The following is a 16,418-nucleotide window of genomic DNA, read 5'->3' as shown; positions in this document are numbered from 1 at the left end:
ATGCTAATGACTTAAAACTGCTGCTATTCCAACTACCAATCCCCTCCTCTCCCATATTATTTACAAGCGCAACAATTGTTTTCTCCCCAATTGTGAAAAAGAGTCGTATGTGCCCCAAACTTCAAGACTTAGTTTGGTGAACAATATCATGTTTTGAGGACTGGGTGGTTAACTCGAAAAAGCATCCCCATAGACATCAATGCAAAAAAAAAGTGGAATTCCCAAAACCTGTGTTAATCCAACTTTGCTCTGTCTGTCTGTTCTAGTAGATTTTTTCTCTGATTGAATTGTGAAGCTCATCACTATAGATGCCATGTGATGTGAAGTTGAGGTCAGTTAGGCAATTTTTCTTGCTCAACACTGAGCACCAACTCCCTTGGGGTGAACAGAAACTTTGTATAGGGCTAATCAGATTCAAAGGGCTAATGATTGTGTACCGGTCAGTATTATAAGATAATAATCAGCTATCAGGTAGTTAATCAATAGTGTCTGAATATGATTAACTCTTTTCAAAGTTCCAGTTCTCTCCACAGTAATTCTGTTTCCTGTGAAACTAGAAAATAACCTTATACCTTTTGGAACCCAAGCCTGCAGGGGCAGCACTACAGGAGAGTAGTCCCTGTGACTGCAGAGGGGGGCTCAGAGCTGTAGGGGGGCCCAAAATACTTCTTCACTCCCTCCGAAAAAGAGGCCCATCTTTCAGATCAGGCTATTTTGTGGCCATACTTGTTATGGGTATGGAGAGTATGATGCCCACACATGTTTTATGACCAACACAAAATGGGCCCCCAGACTGTGAGGGTCACAAGATTTAGGCAAGGGAAATGCTGTGAAAATTGGGGGGCATTAAAGTTTTGCTGGGGCTCCTATAATTTGTAGTAATATGGTATAAAGTGGGAACCGGTATACTTACCTTAGCAGTCTGAACAGCAGATCCATATCCTGTGGTAAAACCACAACCAAAAAGACAGACTTTATCCATGGGAGCCTTATCATCAATCTTAGCAACTGCGTAAGCAGGCATCACAATGTATTCAGAAAAGGTGCTGGTCCATGCAAAGTGATGCACTGTCTTCCCCTTGCATGAGAACCTGGATGTCTTGTCAGGCAGAAGATTCTGCGGTTCCTCAAAGCTACATTGAATGAGAAAGAAAAGGGGAGGATATCTAATTTTATTTTTGTTCTGAGATTTGGAATAACGCTACACACACATCAATGATGCACAAATCTGTTTGTTATGCAATTTGTAAACAGGACAACTTTACCTGTTCTGTTCATTTCAAAATATTTTAACGTCATACTATAATTTTATCAACATATAAGTTGTACATTTGTCCGAGGGTAAAATGCATTGTAACTGGCTTATTTCCTATCTCTTACCAACAGGTTTTGGACTATTGTATCTCTCTTGCAGGAGTTTAAAGGTTTCCTTTATTTCCAAAAGCACTAGTTGAACAGCAGTGGCACAGCTCAATTGACAGAATAGTGGCACATAAATAGGCAGGCTAGCCAGCATTGTTAGGTAGAGATGTCACGAACATAGAATTTTCCGTTCTCGAATAGTGAACTTCCACAAAAGTTTGCAAACAGGCAAACTGCCATAGACTTCAATGGGCAGGCAAATTTTAAAACCTACAAAGACTGTTTTTGGACACAAAAGTAATGATAAAGTTGCAGAAAGTCTGACCCTGCTCTCACTAACAGTCAGCAACCAGCAGAGAATGAATCCAATATAGCCACTGCAACTGCTTTTTGATAGGGGGGTGAGGGGTCCGGGGGGGGGGGGGAGGACTATTTATTTGGATCTTCTCTAATATAGGAAATAAATAATTTGTTGTATTTATTCTTAAATTCAGTTTCCTGAGAATATTTTACTTTTGGATAGTGTGGTAAGAGGTTAAAAAACGTGAATGATTTCATAGCTGTTGACTTTCCCATGTGGGAGAATCTCTTTCACTTTCTGTTCTCAACAGGGAATAAATTCTGAGAGAAAAAACTTGTTTTTAGGTACACCAAGAGTGAAAACCCTTGTCTAAAACCCTACAGTGCCTCCTTTGCTGTCCCCAGGGTCATTAGGGTTCATATTAGCTGGGAGGGAACACAGAGCTTTTTAAGACCATCCAAAACTAATAATGCTTTCCTTTGGTCTAACCATCATTTCAGTTTATTAATTCAGATGAGACAGATCAGTTGATTTAGGTGCAGATAGCACCTGATAATATGGATGCTGCCATAGGCTGTTTGGAAACTGTGGCTACTGGCTATGGCAACGCCAAGAAGTTAATTTGAGAAAACAAAAAAACAAAACAAAAACGCACATCTTAGTGTGTGGATCAGCTAAGCTGGTGCAGAATTCCAAGGCAGTGAAAATCCAGTATCAGGAAGGAGGAATCTGCACAACAGTCTTCAGGAGCAAAGCAGCAAGTTTATTGTCCCATTACACACACATGCAATAAAGATCTGACCCCGATGGCCTAGCCAAATGGCCATTTGTTTAGTTATTTAGCGGTGGGAAGAGAGAGACTAGCTATGGGAGAAGGTTACTGTTAGGTGTAGGTGTGGGGAGGAGGGTATTGGTAGGTGTAGGTAGGGGAGGGGTAATGTGTAGTGGTGACCTGAAATTTTTGCATTTTCATAATTAAAATGTGCATTTAAGGCACAAGATCATAATTCGTAATTATCAAAAAATTCGTAATTCATAATTTTGTAATTTCTAATTTGTCATAATTTTGCATTATAATGTAATTTAGCATTAAAACGTAATTTCGTGTTTCATTCGTGATTCTTAAAATTAGCGGAATTACGCAAATTGTAGGTAACATGAAATTTAAATGAAATTACATGTAACACAAAATCAAAATTTCGTGTTTTACACAGACATTTTTCCTTAATCCAAAAATGTTTGTAATTGTGAAAACTTCATTATGAAAATAATCGTAATTATAAAAATTTAGTGTTTAGTCGTATTTACACAAAATTTTGCATCATTTTTTGTGATTACGCGGAATTTAGCAGAATTGTAATTAGCACATTACGGTCATCTCTAGTAATGTGAGAGAGTTAGTTTGAGGTAAGTGATAGTAAAATATTGGTAAAGGTGCTGATATTCTACAATGGTAAACGGAGATAGTAAAATATTGGTAAATTTATGTTAAATTTATGTTCTACTATTGTGTACACCTCAAACCCATTTTAACATGCAGCGCTCTAAAACGTATACCAGTGAGATGCTAATTTTCCATCTTTGAATGCAAATTTGATGAAGCTCATCATTTAGCCAATCATAGACATCAGCCATTGCATCTGATTGGCTGATGGAAATTGAAAATTCCAAAGGTTCTTAAAATTTGCAACAAGTCTTCAACAAACTAGACTCTCCTTGATATTTTCTATCAATACATACTTTACAAAAGTCATATCATCAGCCATATAACCCAAACCTTTACATGCTGCTATCTCCTGCCATTTGTAAAAATCCATATAGTCACACAGAGATAGTGATTCAAGTAGCTAAAATGAGTTAACTACAATATACAGATAAAGAGTACTTACTGTGTTTTAAAGCAATAATTACTGTCCGGATTTAGACAAGAACTGCAGTCCCCACACTGAGGAAGGCAAAGGGGGATGACTTTATCTCCTATAGAGAAGACAATTGTTCTATTGTTAGTGGAATCCTTTATTTTAACATTAAAATTTTTGATAAAGATGCTGAATTATTCGCTGGGTAGTTTCAACATTGCAGAAAAGAAGATAGAAGTATACAAGTGAAAAGAATAGGACAAAAGAATGTTATTTTATAATGATTATTTAACTATATCTCTAACAGATTACAAAGGAGCAATGTGAGCTTAGTGCCACTTGTCAAAATTCTAGCTGTACTATGAAATGTGAAGAACATTTTAACATGAAATCCCGCCTTTATTTAACACTTTTGGATCCTTGTATTATATATATATATATATATATATATATATATATATATATATATATATATATATATATATATATATGATGATGTTATCCATTCAGTCGTATCCGACACTTGGCGATTCTATGGGTTAGCTCTCTCCATACTGTCCGATCTTGTACCATTTCTGCCAGTTGCCTTAAGCTCAATCCTGTGTCAGCTTTGATGGTGTCAAGCCAACGCGTTCTCTGGAGGTCTTGTTGCCTTTTGCCACTGATCAGTCCTAGCATTAGTTCTTTCTCTAAGGAATTTGAGTGCATCACATGGCCGAAATATGTGAGTCTGAGTCTGGTGACCTTGCCTTCCAGTGACATGTCTGGTCTTATATGTTCCAATACTTCTTTGTTCGTCATCCTTGCTGTCCATGGAATGCGAAGCAATCGTCGCAGCACCTCAACTCAAAGGAGTTGATCTTTCTTCTATCTGCTTTTCTTGGGGTCCAACTTTCGCAGCCATCTATGGTTATGGGGAAAACAATGGCATGAACCAGTCTACATTTGGTCATAATGCTAATGTCTTTACTTTTCCATACTTGGTTCATGCTTACCATTGCGTTTCTGCCGAGGGTTATCCGACATTTTATTTCATGACTACAATCCCCATTTCGATCGATCTGAGATCCGAGGAAGGTGAATTCCTGCACACACTCAATCTTTTCATTGTCAACTGCTATCTTGATATTGCCATCATCTACTGTTGTCATGATCTAGCTTTTTTTGATATTCAGGTGGAGGCCGAACTTTGCACCTTCATCTTTGATTCGATTAATCAGATGCTGCATGCCATCCGCCATTTCTGAGAGAAGAGTTGTGTCAACAGCATACTGAAGGTTACTGATGTTCCGTTTTCAATTTTCAATTTTTACGTATACTGTGTATATACAGTATGTATGTATATATATATATATATATATATATATATATATATATATATATATATATATATATATATATATCCCTGAATATTTCACAAGATCAGACCATATATGTATCCTTATTGCCGCTTTCACGAGTGAATGGGAACGTGTGTTCCCAAAGCCAATCAAAGTGCCTGTAAATGAATGATTGCAGCTTCAGCCAGAAGCCAGTGATCATTCATTAAAACAAAAGTGAAAAACAAACAAACTCACTTTCTGTGTACTGTTCTAAGTGTGGGGACATCTAGTGGACAAAACGTGAAATAAAAATACATTACAAAATACATCCCCTATAGTTACTAACCCCTTCTCCCCCCTCCCCTTCCCTCATAGTTACCAAAATAAAGCACCTTGTTTGTTTGTTTTTACCCCCCAAAAAGCCAAAGTGACAGCATTTTAGAAAAAATGCATAGTTACCTCAGGGACTCAACGTTTTAATACGTATGTCATGGGGGTGTGTTACTGTTCTTTTTGCAAATAAAGTCTTGCAATTGATAGAGTATAAACAAACACAAAAAAGGAAGAATACACCTTTAGTTTTAAATAAAATATTGTCATCATACATTGTACTAGGGACATAATTTAAATGTTGCAAGGACAAATGGGCAAATAAAATGTGTGGGTTTTATCTACAGTACCACTTTTTATTTTTAAGATATAATGGCTGAAAACTGGGAAAGAGAAAAAATTACTTTTTTCATTTTTTTTCTTCTTACTCCCTTTAAAATGCATAAGAAATAAAATAATGCTCAGCAATAGTACCACCCAAAGAAAGCCTAGCTTGTCCTGCAAAAGAACAAGCTATTGATCATTTAGGTGTGATAAGTAGCGTCTAAGATACTGGCAAATGAATGGGAGGAGCATGAAATGTGAAAATTACTATGGTTTTTAAGGGAAAATAAATGTGGTGGGAAAGTGGTTAAAAAAATAAAATAAAGAGCTTTGACATGTATCTATGGTGTACAAGTCAATTTTTAATTTAATATTAATATAGCCCTAATTCACTCGCCAGGACATTTCATTGTTAATATAGGTTATCAGTCAATAGCAATTTTCTTATTTGTTCCAGGGTGATAACTTATTTTAAGCACACATATGTACAAATAAATGAAATGTCACATTTGTGCCTCATATAGGATTTCATCTGTTTCTCCAATAACCAGGGATGATCGGAAGGTCCTAATTCTGTTCCGTTGGAATTGGCGGATTCCGCCAGCGCTAAATTCCGTCTCCATTACATTTCCGCAGAATTCCGCAAAATTCCTCCGAATTCCGCAAAATTCCGCGGAATTCCGCATTCCGGCCAAAAAATTAAAATAGTCACAATTAAAGCCTCTTTTGTGCTAAATGGTAGCCCATGAAACCTAGTGGCTGTTCCACCGTTCATTTTATTTATTTATTTATTTATTTAATTTTTAATTTTTTTGCAGCAGGAGTTGTCATGTAAACCATGGTGTTCCACGGCGGTCATTATAATTGTGGTTTGGAGCTGCAGGAGTTGTCGCGTAATCCATGGTGTTCCACGGCGGTCATTTACAAGTGTTTGGAGCAGCAGGAGTTGTCGTAGGCCCTGGGAGCTACTGGTTCCACAGTAGTCCTAAAAACTGTTTGGAGCAGCAGGAGAAGTTGTAGGCCATGGGACCTAGAGGTGGTTTCACAGCAGTCTGTATAATTTTTTTGGGAGCAGCAGAAGAAGTTGTAGGCCATGGGACCTAGAGGTGGTTTCACAGCCGTCTGTATAATTTTTTGGGAGCAGCAGGAGAAGTTGTAGGCCATGGGACCTAGAGGTGGTTCCACGGCAGTCCTAAAAATTGTTTGTAGCAGCAGGACTTGTCGTAGGCCATGGGACCTAGAGGTGGTTCCAGGGCAGTCCTAAAAATTGTTTGTAGCAGCAGGACTTGTCGTAGGCCATGGGACCTAGAGGTGGTTCCAGGGCAGTCCTAAAAATTGTTTGTAGCAGCAGGACTTGTCGTAGGCCATGGGACCTAGAGGTGGTTCCACGGCAGTCCTAAAAATTGTTTGTAGCAGCAGGACTTGTCGTAGGCCATGGGACCTAGAGGTGGCTCCACAGCAGTCCTAAAAAGTGTTTGTAGCAGCAGGACTTGTCGTAGGCCATGGGTCCTAGAGGTGGTTCCACGGCAGTCCTAAAAAATTGTTTGTAGCAGCAGGACTTGTCGTAGGCCATGGGACCTAGAGGTGGTTCCACAGCAGTCCTAAAAAAAAAAATTCGTCAATAATGTATTGGACTCATTCTGTTCAATCAGTGAGAGGGGCCTTGTAATTGTCACTGATCCATGCCTCGTTCATTTTAATGAATGTTAGCATGTCCACATTGTCTGTGGACAGACCCGTCCGTTGGTCGGTGACCACTCCACCTGCAGCGCTAAATACTCGCTCAGAAAGAACACTGGCGGCGGGGCATGCAAGAACCTCCAGTGCATACTGAGCGAGTTCAGGCCAGGTATCCAATGGTCTGGTCCAATATTGCATGGGGTCATCATTAGTCTCCATATTGTCTGGAGCACTGGCTGACTCCAAGTAATCGTCCACCATAGGGGCCAGCTGCTGGCGGTGGTGATGACCACTTTGTTCGCTGGTGGTGCTGCTGCTAGAAGGAGTATCTGGCACTGGCTGGTAAAATGCCTTCAGCATACTCAGCAGGATCACAGATTGGCTACTGGTGCTGCTGCTGGGAGTGGGACCACCAGACCTTTGCTGAGTGTGAGGCCTACTACTAGGCTTGGTAGCTTGGGGCCGGGGTACAGGTGCAGGAAATGCATGTTCTACCCAACAATGAAGGGCATCCCAGATCTGGCTCATCCTGGCGTCTGCTTGGGAGGGGGTTATGAACTGGCACATTTTCCCCTTGCACCAGGGATCTAAGATGGTGGCCACCCACATGTCGAGCCTTGCTTTTAAAGTTTTAATCCGGGGGTCTTTATGGAGGCACTGGATCATATGTGCAGCCATGGGGAAGAGATGTCTGCCATGAATCACCTCTTCCTGGCTGTCAGAACTGTCGTCGTCATGATCCAGCTCCACATCAAAATCTTCTTCCCACCCCCGGACAATGGGCTCTTCCGCTTCCACAAGCTCTGCCTCCTCATCCAGGACTGGAGCATGCCCACTCACTCCTTCACTTGACTGGCCACTGTTCAGTAGGGCTTCCTCCCCCCGTTCGAGCAGTTTTTCAAGAGTCTTTTTCATTGTGAAGACAAGAGGCAGCACCTCTGATATACTGCAGTGCTCCTCACTGACCACTTTTGTTGCCTGCTCAATGGCTCCAACACTTTGCACACCTGTCCAATCAGCTGCCACTGGTCCCCAGTAATGTAGTCCAGTGGCCCTCTTCTGGTGGAAGATGTCTCAGACAGGTATAGCCTGACCGCCGTGCACTGCTCCCACAACCTCTCCAGCATGTGGAGTGTGGAGTTCCACCGCGTCGGACAATCGGAAATAAGCCTGTGCTGCGGCAGGCTATGGCGGCGCTGCAGCAGTTTCATGGCCGTGATGGCAGTTGCGGAGCGACGGATGTGGGCTGACACTTTTTGTGCTGAGGCCACAGCGTCCTTCAATCCTTCGAAAGTTTGTAGAAATTTCTGGACTACAAAGTTGAAGACGTGGGCCAAGCAAGGTAAGTGGGTATAGCCACCTAGCGAAATGGTGGCCAGCATTTTGGCACCGTTATCAGACACCACTACACCTGTGGCAAGTCTTCGTGTGGTCAGCCGCTGCCGATTCTGACCCTGTGGGGCTGCAAGGATTACAGATCCGGTTTGCCTGTTCTCCTCCATGGATTCCATTTTCAGCACTGCTTGGCATCGATGGTGCTGCAGACCAGTGTAGGAGGAGCGGGACCACTTGCTGGGAGGCTCAGCAATGGCAGACTGGCCTTGGACAGAACAGGTAGCAGAGGGAAGTGGAACAGGCCTTCCCTTCAACCCACGTGGCGGCACCACCAGTTGAAATGCCCCAGATCTTGCAGCCTCCTCAGGAGCACCATGGGCGGTAAAAGTCAGATACTTTCCCTGCCCATGCCTGCTGCTCCAGCCATCCATCGTGAAGTGCACCTTGCCACCAACAGCGTGATCCATAGACCGGCTGACACACTCCACAATGTGCTGGTGCAGGGCAGAGATAACATTCCTAGCAAAATAATGGCGGCTGGGGATCTGCCATTGTGGAGCAACACTGTTCATCAGTCTGCGGAAGGGGGCACACTCCACAAACTGGTAGGGCAGCAGCTGTTGGCCCAACAGCCTTGCCAGGAGCTCATTATTTTTCACCACAAACGGATCACTTGCAGGGACCATCCGCTTCCTCTGCAACATTTCTGGCACAGAGGCCTGACGTGGGAACACTGGTGATTCAACTAACAAGGGTGATGACGAAGTGCTTGCCGACGAGATCTGCAGTCCTCTACCAGCCTGGCATGCAGAGGACTTTGAAGTAGAATGGGACTGAGGAGCAGGTTGGATAGGGACAGGACTCGGACGACTAGAAAAAAAAAGAGGAGGGGCCTGTTGCTGCTGCTTTTACTCCACCCATCTTATTGTAATTTTTTACATATTCAAACTCCAGTTTGTGGTTGTTGCGCAGATGGCTTAGCAGCCCTCAAGTGCCGTACCCGGTGCCCGATTTGCCTCTGCTCACCGATTTATGACACACACAACAGACTGCCCTGGATTCATCCTCTTCCGCATCATTAAAATAATTCCATGCAGGGGATGTGCATAGACGTCCAGCAGTGGTGCGACCTGTTCTAGCACCTTGATGCTCGGCATTGGACTGGTGGCGGGTACTGACAGATGGGGAAGCAGGCTGCTGGCCAACGGTCTGCTCTGTTTGTACAGGCTGCTCTTGCCTGCTACTGCCTAAACGAACAGGTGGCAAATACGTTTTATCACCCACCTCATCATCATTGTAAGGAATTAGAAGTATCAGCATGTATAGGTATATATATATATATATATATATATATATATATATATATATATATATATATATATACTTACTGCCATTTTGTATCCTGTCGCCATCTTAAGATCCATGTATAATATACAGAGCTTCTAATCTTTTCACGTCTCTAGCTACAGATTAAAGAATGTATCTTTCATGCACCACTTCACATGTACTTCTGCTTTTCTGCCCCTCTCTGGGCATACAGGAAATTCTTAACCACATTGGCTTAGCGAAACCGAGAGTAGCTTTGGGAGTTAGGACACCTATAGCATTTGTCACATGTTTATGCAGGGATTTTCCTCTTCTGTTTGGGACAAACATGTAACTGGGTGAAAGGTTCCTTATCTATTGAGTCTGCGCAACCTATGTAATTTGTGTATAAAAGAAACCCTGTCTTAATAAACATCAATCTGATTTATCAACTACAACACTGTCTGTCTCTTAATGTAGTTGATTCAGGTTCAACGCTGGTGCCAGCTAGAAATCACAGAGCATTATTTCTAGGTCATAGCTGATGGTTAATTGGTTCTAGAAACTGACTAATCCTTTCAATCATCATCATCCAAAATATCATCCAGTCCAATAAGTGACTCTTCTGGACCCTCCACCTGGCCACCAAACACCTCTGTAGTTGAGAGGTGTTTGTGATGATGATGATGTTGACTGGTGACACTGGATGAAGAAAACACAGTGGCCATTTCTGTCACCACAGAACCCACCACTTCTTGAGAGCTTGGTCCCATGGTCTCCTCCAAAGCCTCATCCCAAACATTCTGCACATCTCTCTCAGTCTCAGCGATGGTGTGCTGTACTTCTGGAGCAGAGTTCTGGGAGGAAACAAGCTTGTCATCGTCATCAACAGAAGCAGCTGCGGTCGGGTTCTGGTCATGAGGAACCTGGCGGCCACTGCTGGCGCTGCTGCAACTAGCTTCAAGTTCCTCCAACAGGGTAGAGGGTTCTGAATCCTGATGTAAATAATCCACAACTGTCTTCACCTCCTGCTCTGACAGAATTTTCCTGCGTGCTGAGCCTGCTGTGAACACTGGGAAGACATTTCTGACCAGGGGGGGGGGACGCTTCCTGCTGCTTCTGCCACCCTCACCCTGATCACATACTTGACGTGAAGATATACCACGTCCATGACTCCATGTCCTTGCAGGAGTGGCAGGAATTTTCTGCTGCCCTCGCTCCATTTTTTGGGGGCCACAATCTTTATTGGGGAAGGGGTACGTAATCGTATGAACAGAACAGATCACAAAATAAGGGGGTGAATTAAGAAAATAAATCCAAAACACAAAATAAAGAAAACAAAAAAAAATTAATAAAATCAAAAAAATAATTCAATACACTCACTCAACTAATCAATCACTAATCAAACAAATCACTAATCAAACAGCTAACTCACTCTCACTCTGTCAAACACGAAAATTTGCATTCTGGCGGAATTTTGCTTCGTTCCACGGGAATTCCGCCTTAGCGCTATAGCAATTCCGTTCCGACCATCGGAATCGGAATTCACCAAATTCTGTCCGGAATTATCCAGCGACCATCCCTACCCATAACAACAGAAAGTAGTCGTAACAAATTTTATATCTGCATTCAAAGTGGCCACAAAGTGAAAAAAGTGCACCTAGGGGGTACTTACCTCAGGAGGGGAAAGCCTCTGAATCTTACAAAGCTTCCCTTCCTGAAAGTCTGGCCTGTCGGTGTTGCGTGCAGGTGCTCTAGTGGCTTTCCTTTGTACTGCGGAGGGAATAGTATAGCCCGATCGGGTCTGCTCTACTGCGCTGGCACGTAATGTACCTGCACGCAGTGACATATGTTATTATTCTTTTATTATTTTAGGGGCTGCCAGTGCTGGAAGGGAGGGATGGAAAGTTACATGGGAAGTCTCATTAGAATTATGAGGCTTCCCTCTCCCAAGGAAAGCGTCTGTTTTTTTATTTTTAAAGACTTACAGGTATCCTTTCAGGAGGTCTTGATGCTTTCCTTGCATGGAAGGGCATCAATAGGAATAACTACTAGGTAATGCCCAGCAGTGTTAATCCTGGGATTTTATCTGATTGCCATCTGAAGTTGAGAAGCATTTTTTTAATCCCTTTTAGGGCTAATTGGTGCAAGCCTTGTGAGGATTTTTCACCTTGCTTTGGATTAACTGAGATATGTGAGGATGCAGGACAGTGTTGTACCATATTTTCTGGTTGAACTTGATGGACATACTGTATGTCTTTTTTCAAACATACTAACTATGCAACTATGTAACTAAATCCGGCAAGGTAAGATGGCAGTGTACATTGGAAAACCAGTGTGATTTAGTAGGAATGTAGAACATGAAATAAAATAAATGAAAGTTCAGTTACGGTTTAAAATACCTGGTTTTAGGTTAGTTACGTCTTTTCCAACACTTTCAATTATTCCAGCTCCTTCATGGCCTAGAATAACAGGAAACTCCACCCCTTGAAATGTCCCATGGCTAGCGTGGTCATCAGTGCGACATATTCCTGTGCTCACCATCTAAATATATTTAAAAATAAAAAAAAAACGATTGGGCATTTGAATTACATTTGATACTAAAATACACATAAAAGTAGATACTGTATGTATTATCTAGGCCAGCACTGGGTAAACCTGGCCCGCCAACAGGCGGCTGGATTCTTCTACTCCCTCCCTTCCTCCCTGCAGAGTAGCAAGCCAAAGAAAACCAAGAGTTAACACTCACCTACTCACCTCTTCCTGCATCGGGTCTCTATGGTCACAGGCTTTATCTTTAGTTAAAATGCTTTATTAAGTTTGGAACCAAGAATATTTACAAAACCGTATAGACCTTAGTATAGATCACAGGAACTGTAAAATAAAAATGACTTTGTAGGCTATTTAGTAATGCCACATTCCATATGTATAATGTACTAGAAGCACATTACCTCATTTTTAAACTTAAAGTGATACTTAAGTGAAAAGATAAACAATTGTATCTATTCTCCTACGCCTAAAAATTACTTTTATATATCCCTCTGTTTTATGTTATGTTTAGAAACTTAAAAAAAACTGATTTATTGTTTTATCTCAGCTGAATGTAACAGTCTGTCTCTGTGTCTAAAGGCCCATACACACGTCCGTTTTTTGCGAATGACGGGTTGTTTGAACGACCCGTCGTTCAGTCGTTTGCCCGCTAAATCGAGCGTGTGTACAGACTGTCGTTGGCGTGATAAGAGTGAGTTTGAGCGATCCGCCGGGCGGATCGCTCAAACTCACTCTTATCACGCGAACGACGTATGTATGGGCCTTTAGGGTGCTCAAATATATGAACTATTGATTTTTTTTTAGCTATCCTCTCCTGGCAGAGAACTGGGCTTCATAGAACAAAGTATTTTATGGCTGTAATTCCTTATCAGTAGTCCGACTGTGTCGATTGGAAAAAAACTCAATTGTATAACAAAATATTAAAGGTGGCCATACATCAGGCGACTTGGTGGCCGATCGACCATCCAATTCGATTATTATAATCGAATTGGATGAAAGTCGGTGCCGCCAAGTGCATGCCTGACCGGCAAAGCGACCAATTTCGGGATGGAAATTGGTCGCTTTGTTGATAGTGCATGCTGCAAGATGTCGGGCCAAAGTTGGTTGGCCGGGTGAGTGGCAGAAACGGCGTGCAATTTCCCAAAATCAACGAAACCATCCGCCGCCTCGACGCTCTGTCAACACCTAATGCCCACCATGCCAAAATGTATACATTACTTGTCCGTGGCCTGCTGCTCTGGGCACATTCCCCTCTTCTGCATACACGCTTGCCCTACGTGGTTTCCTGGCAAGGGCGCGTGTGTGATGTCACAAACGCGCGCCTTTACTAGGAAACCATGTGTGTCGCGCATGTATGCGAAAGAGGAGAATGTGCCCAGAGCAGCGGGGGACGACCGGAGGCCACGGACAAGTAATGTATCACTTTGGCACGGCGGGAATTAGGGGGGCACAGCGTCGAGGCAGCGCAAAGAGCCGATTCTCGGATCGATTTAAGCATGAAATTGATTGGGAATCGGCCTGTGGTATATAGGCAGCTGACAGATCTCTCTGTATCAGATTCGATAAGAGAGAGATTTGTCTCTTGGTCAAATCTGCACATACATCACTAGATGTATGGCTACCTTAGCTGTTTCAGGCACAAAAAGTAGCAAAGCATCACAGCCTATTTATTTGAGTGCTATGCACTGTACATACACATGTCTATGTCATCAAGTCACATGTCACTTAAGGCTTCCTTTAAGATGCTAGTAAACTTTACCTTAATGCGAACTTCATCTGCTTTTGGTGGCTGCACTTCAATTTCCTCAATCACAAAGGGCTTGCCTTTCTCCCAAGCTACGGCAGCTTTGCATTTTATAACCTTTAAACAATAAATAGACACAGTAAAGAAAAGGTGGGGGGAAAGGCTGCGCGTCCCTAAACATATGTTGCAATTGAATGGTTAATCGCACAGGCATACACTGCCTCTGTTAGACTGAAAAATGCATGCCCTGCATCCAAGACAAGTGCTAACATTTATTAAACTAGGAGGAACTTTAGCTTCCAATATGGTTTGCATGCAAAGTATATTATACTAGACACTTGCACCACGGTGAGGCAAACCTCCGGGCAAGTGACCTAACCTAAATTTAAAACCTTGGGAGCAGCTAAGCAAAAAAAAAAAATGTGTAACTTACATTTGGTTGAACAGCGAGGAGAACGCCAGCGCATACCACTAAGGCTGCATCTGAAATGACCACCAGCTCAGTGTGCAGCACCTAAATAGATTTTCTGCACACTTTGCATTCAATTCAGATGCAAATCGTATGCAAATCTGCTACTACTTATTACTCCTCGCTGTTCAACCAAAAATAAATAGACACAGTTTAGTAAGAGATGTACATGTGATCTGTTCTTACTGTGTTTCCCCAAAAATAAGACAGTGTCTTATATTAATTTTTGCTCCAAAAAATGTGCTAGGGCTTATTTTCAGGGGATGTCTTATTTTGGGAGAAACATGCTAAGGAAGAACACATGGCTATTGGGAAAACTTAAACAGCAGTATTTGTGCACAATATGTGAGTTTTATACAACATCTGAATATCACTTCACATTTTCTGATACAATGGTTAATTTGCATATATTCAGCAGTGGTGCCTGGGAGACATCTCGAGCTCACTCCAACCTGAATTATCGCAAATTCTTTCTGTTTTAGGAAAGCAAACTTTTGTTTTTGTTTTTCTTAACATTTTCTGATAAAAGACAAATGATAGAGTACAATGGCAAAGTCACTGCACTGTTTGCTGAGGTTCAGAATTCTACTCCCAGACTCACACTCTTATCTAACTCAGATCTATAGTAAGGAGAGGACAGGCACATGCTTGAGATTCCTGCCACTGCTATATTGTCTGAGGCACAAGCTGAGCAGAAGAAAGAGAGAGGACAGCTAGCATATGCAGCTAAAGAAAGAGTCACATCTTTCTCCATACTAACGCTGCTGAGCCTATGGTAGCAAAGTGGTGCTGGCAGAAGCTCCCTCTCCATACAGTTTCCTTCTTCCTTCCACACAGCAGCTCTTTCTCACACCCTCCCACCGTCCCTGAGCAAATAAAAGGGATGACAGTAGCCAGCACATCTCGCTCACCAGGGGGGCTTGCAGAGGGGAGGGGAGAGAGTGACAGCAACACTGGTGGATGGGAAGGGACAGAGACATCCGAGGCTGACATTGTCCAGGGATGAGTCCATCCACACACTGCTTCCCTGGCTGCCTCTTCCTATTGCACAGCTGTGTCCCCTCCTCTCTGCCACTAGGGTTTATTTTCAGGGTAGGTGTAATAGATAGCGGAGATGCCGCCGCAGCGGTGAACGGCATGGCGGCTGTCTCCGCGTCTCAGCCGGCGGCCTTCGCCGCGCAGTTACATGGTGGAGTTTTGCCTGGTCCTTCAGTTGCACATAGACTGAGGGCTACGTCCGCGCACCAGGCGACAGGACCTTTATGCGAATAGAAGGGGAGTCAGCTGATCGGCCGGTCAGATGACTCCAGCAGTGCTCCTGATTGTTTGAGTGACTGGGGTGGCGCTGTGGGGCGCTCTCAGTATATATAGGACCTGCCTGTCAGTAGCTCCTCGTCTGCTGTTGCAAATGCTACGTGTTAGCTCTCAGACCTTAGCCATATCCCAAAGTGTGCTACAACCAGCAGGAGCTGGGGATCCACACTTAGTCAGATTCTGTTGATAGCTAAAGTACTAATTGAATTGTATTATTTGTTATGACCTTCTGCTAGCCTTGACTACTCTTCTGCTTACTGATTCCTATCTGATCCTGTTGCCGACTCAGCCTGAACACTACTCTGATTTAAACCTTCTGTCTTTGTACCGTATCTGTTCGTTTGTTGCCGAATCTGCTTGTCTGACTCTCCTGCCCTCACCAGTGAGCCTAGTCCCTGGTGAGGGATTCTCTGTACAGCCTAATCACCTGCTCCTCAGGTGACTAGTAACTACGGTACTGTCCTCATCACCTGCTCCTAAGGTGATTAGGAGCTGCAGTACAGTCTTGATCTCCTGCCCCTCA

The 16,418-nt window shown here is 42.9% G+C and overlaps 1 protein-coding gene across 4 annotated transcripts in view; it reads right to left on the bottom strand.

Moving 5' to 3' along the window:
- LOC137504005 (alcohol dehydrogenase 1-like) overlaps window positions 1-16,418 on the bottom strand; it is a 101,966-nt gene that overhangs the window by 25,459 nt on the left and 60,089 nt on the right. For all 4 annotated transcript variants that reach the window (XM_068231896.1, XM_068231867.1, XM_068231887.1 and 1 more), the window contains 4 exons: window positions 14,128-14,229; window positions 12,221-12,362; window positions 3,553-3,640; window positions 914-1,133 (listed from right to left, as the gene is read on the bottom strand). In XM_068231896.1, the coding sequence (XP_068087997.1) occupies window positions 914-1,133; window positions 3,553-3,640; window positions 12,221-12,362 (450 nt within the window). In that variant the 5' untranslated portion in view covers window positions 14,128-14,229. The remainder of the gene's footprint in view (window positions 1-913; window positions 1,134-3,552; window positions 3,641-12,220; window positions 12,363-14,127; window positions 14,230-16,418) is intronic.

Source organism: Hyperolius riggenbachi, chromosome 1 (genome assembly GCF_040937935.1).
Source record: "Hyperolius riggenbachi isolate aHypRig1 chromosome 1, aHypRig1.pri, whole genome shotgun sequence".
In the NCBI taxonomy this organism is placed as follows: domain Eukaryota; kingdom Metazoa; phylum Chordata; class Amphibia; order Anura; family Hyperoliidae; genus Hyperolius; species Hyperolius riggenbachi.
This window is presented reverse-complemented; position numbering and strand designations above follow the sequence as displayed.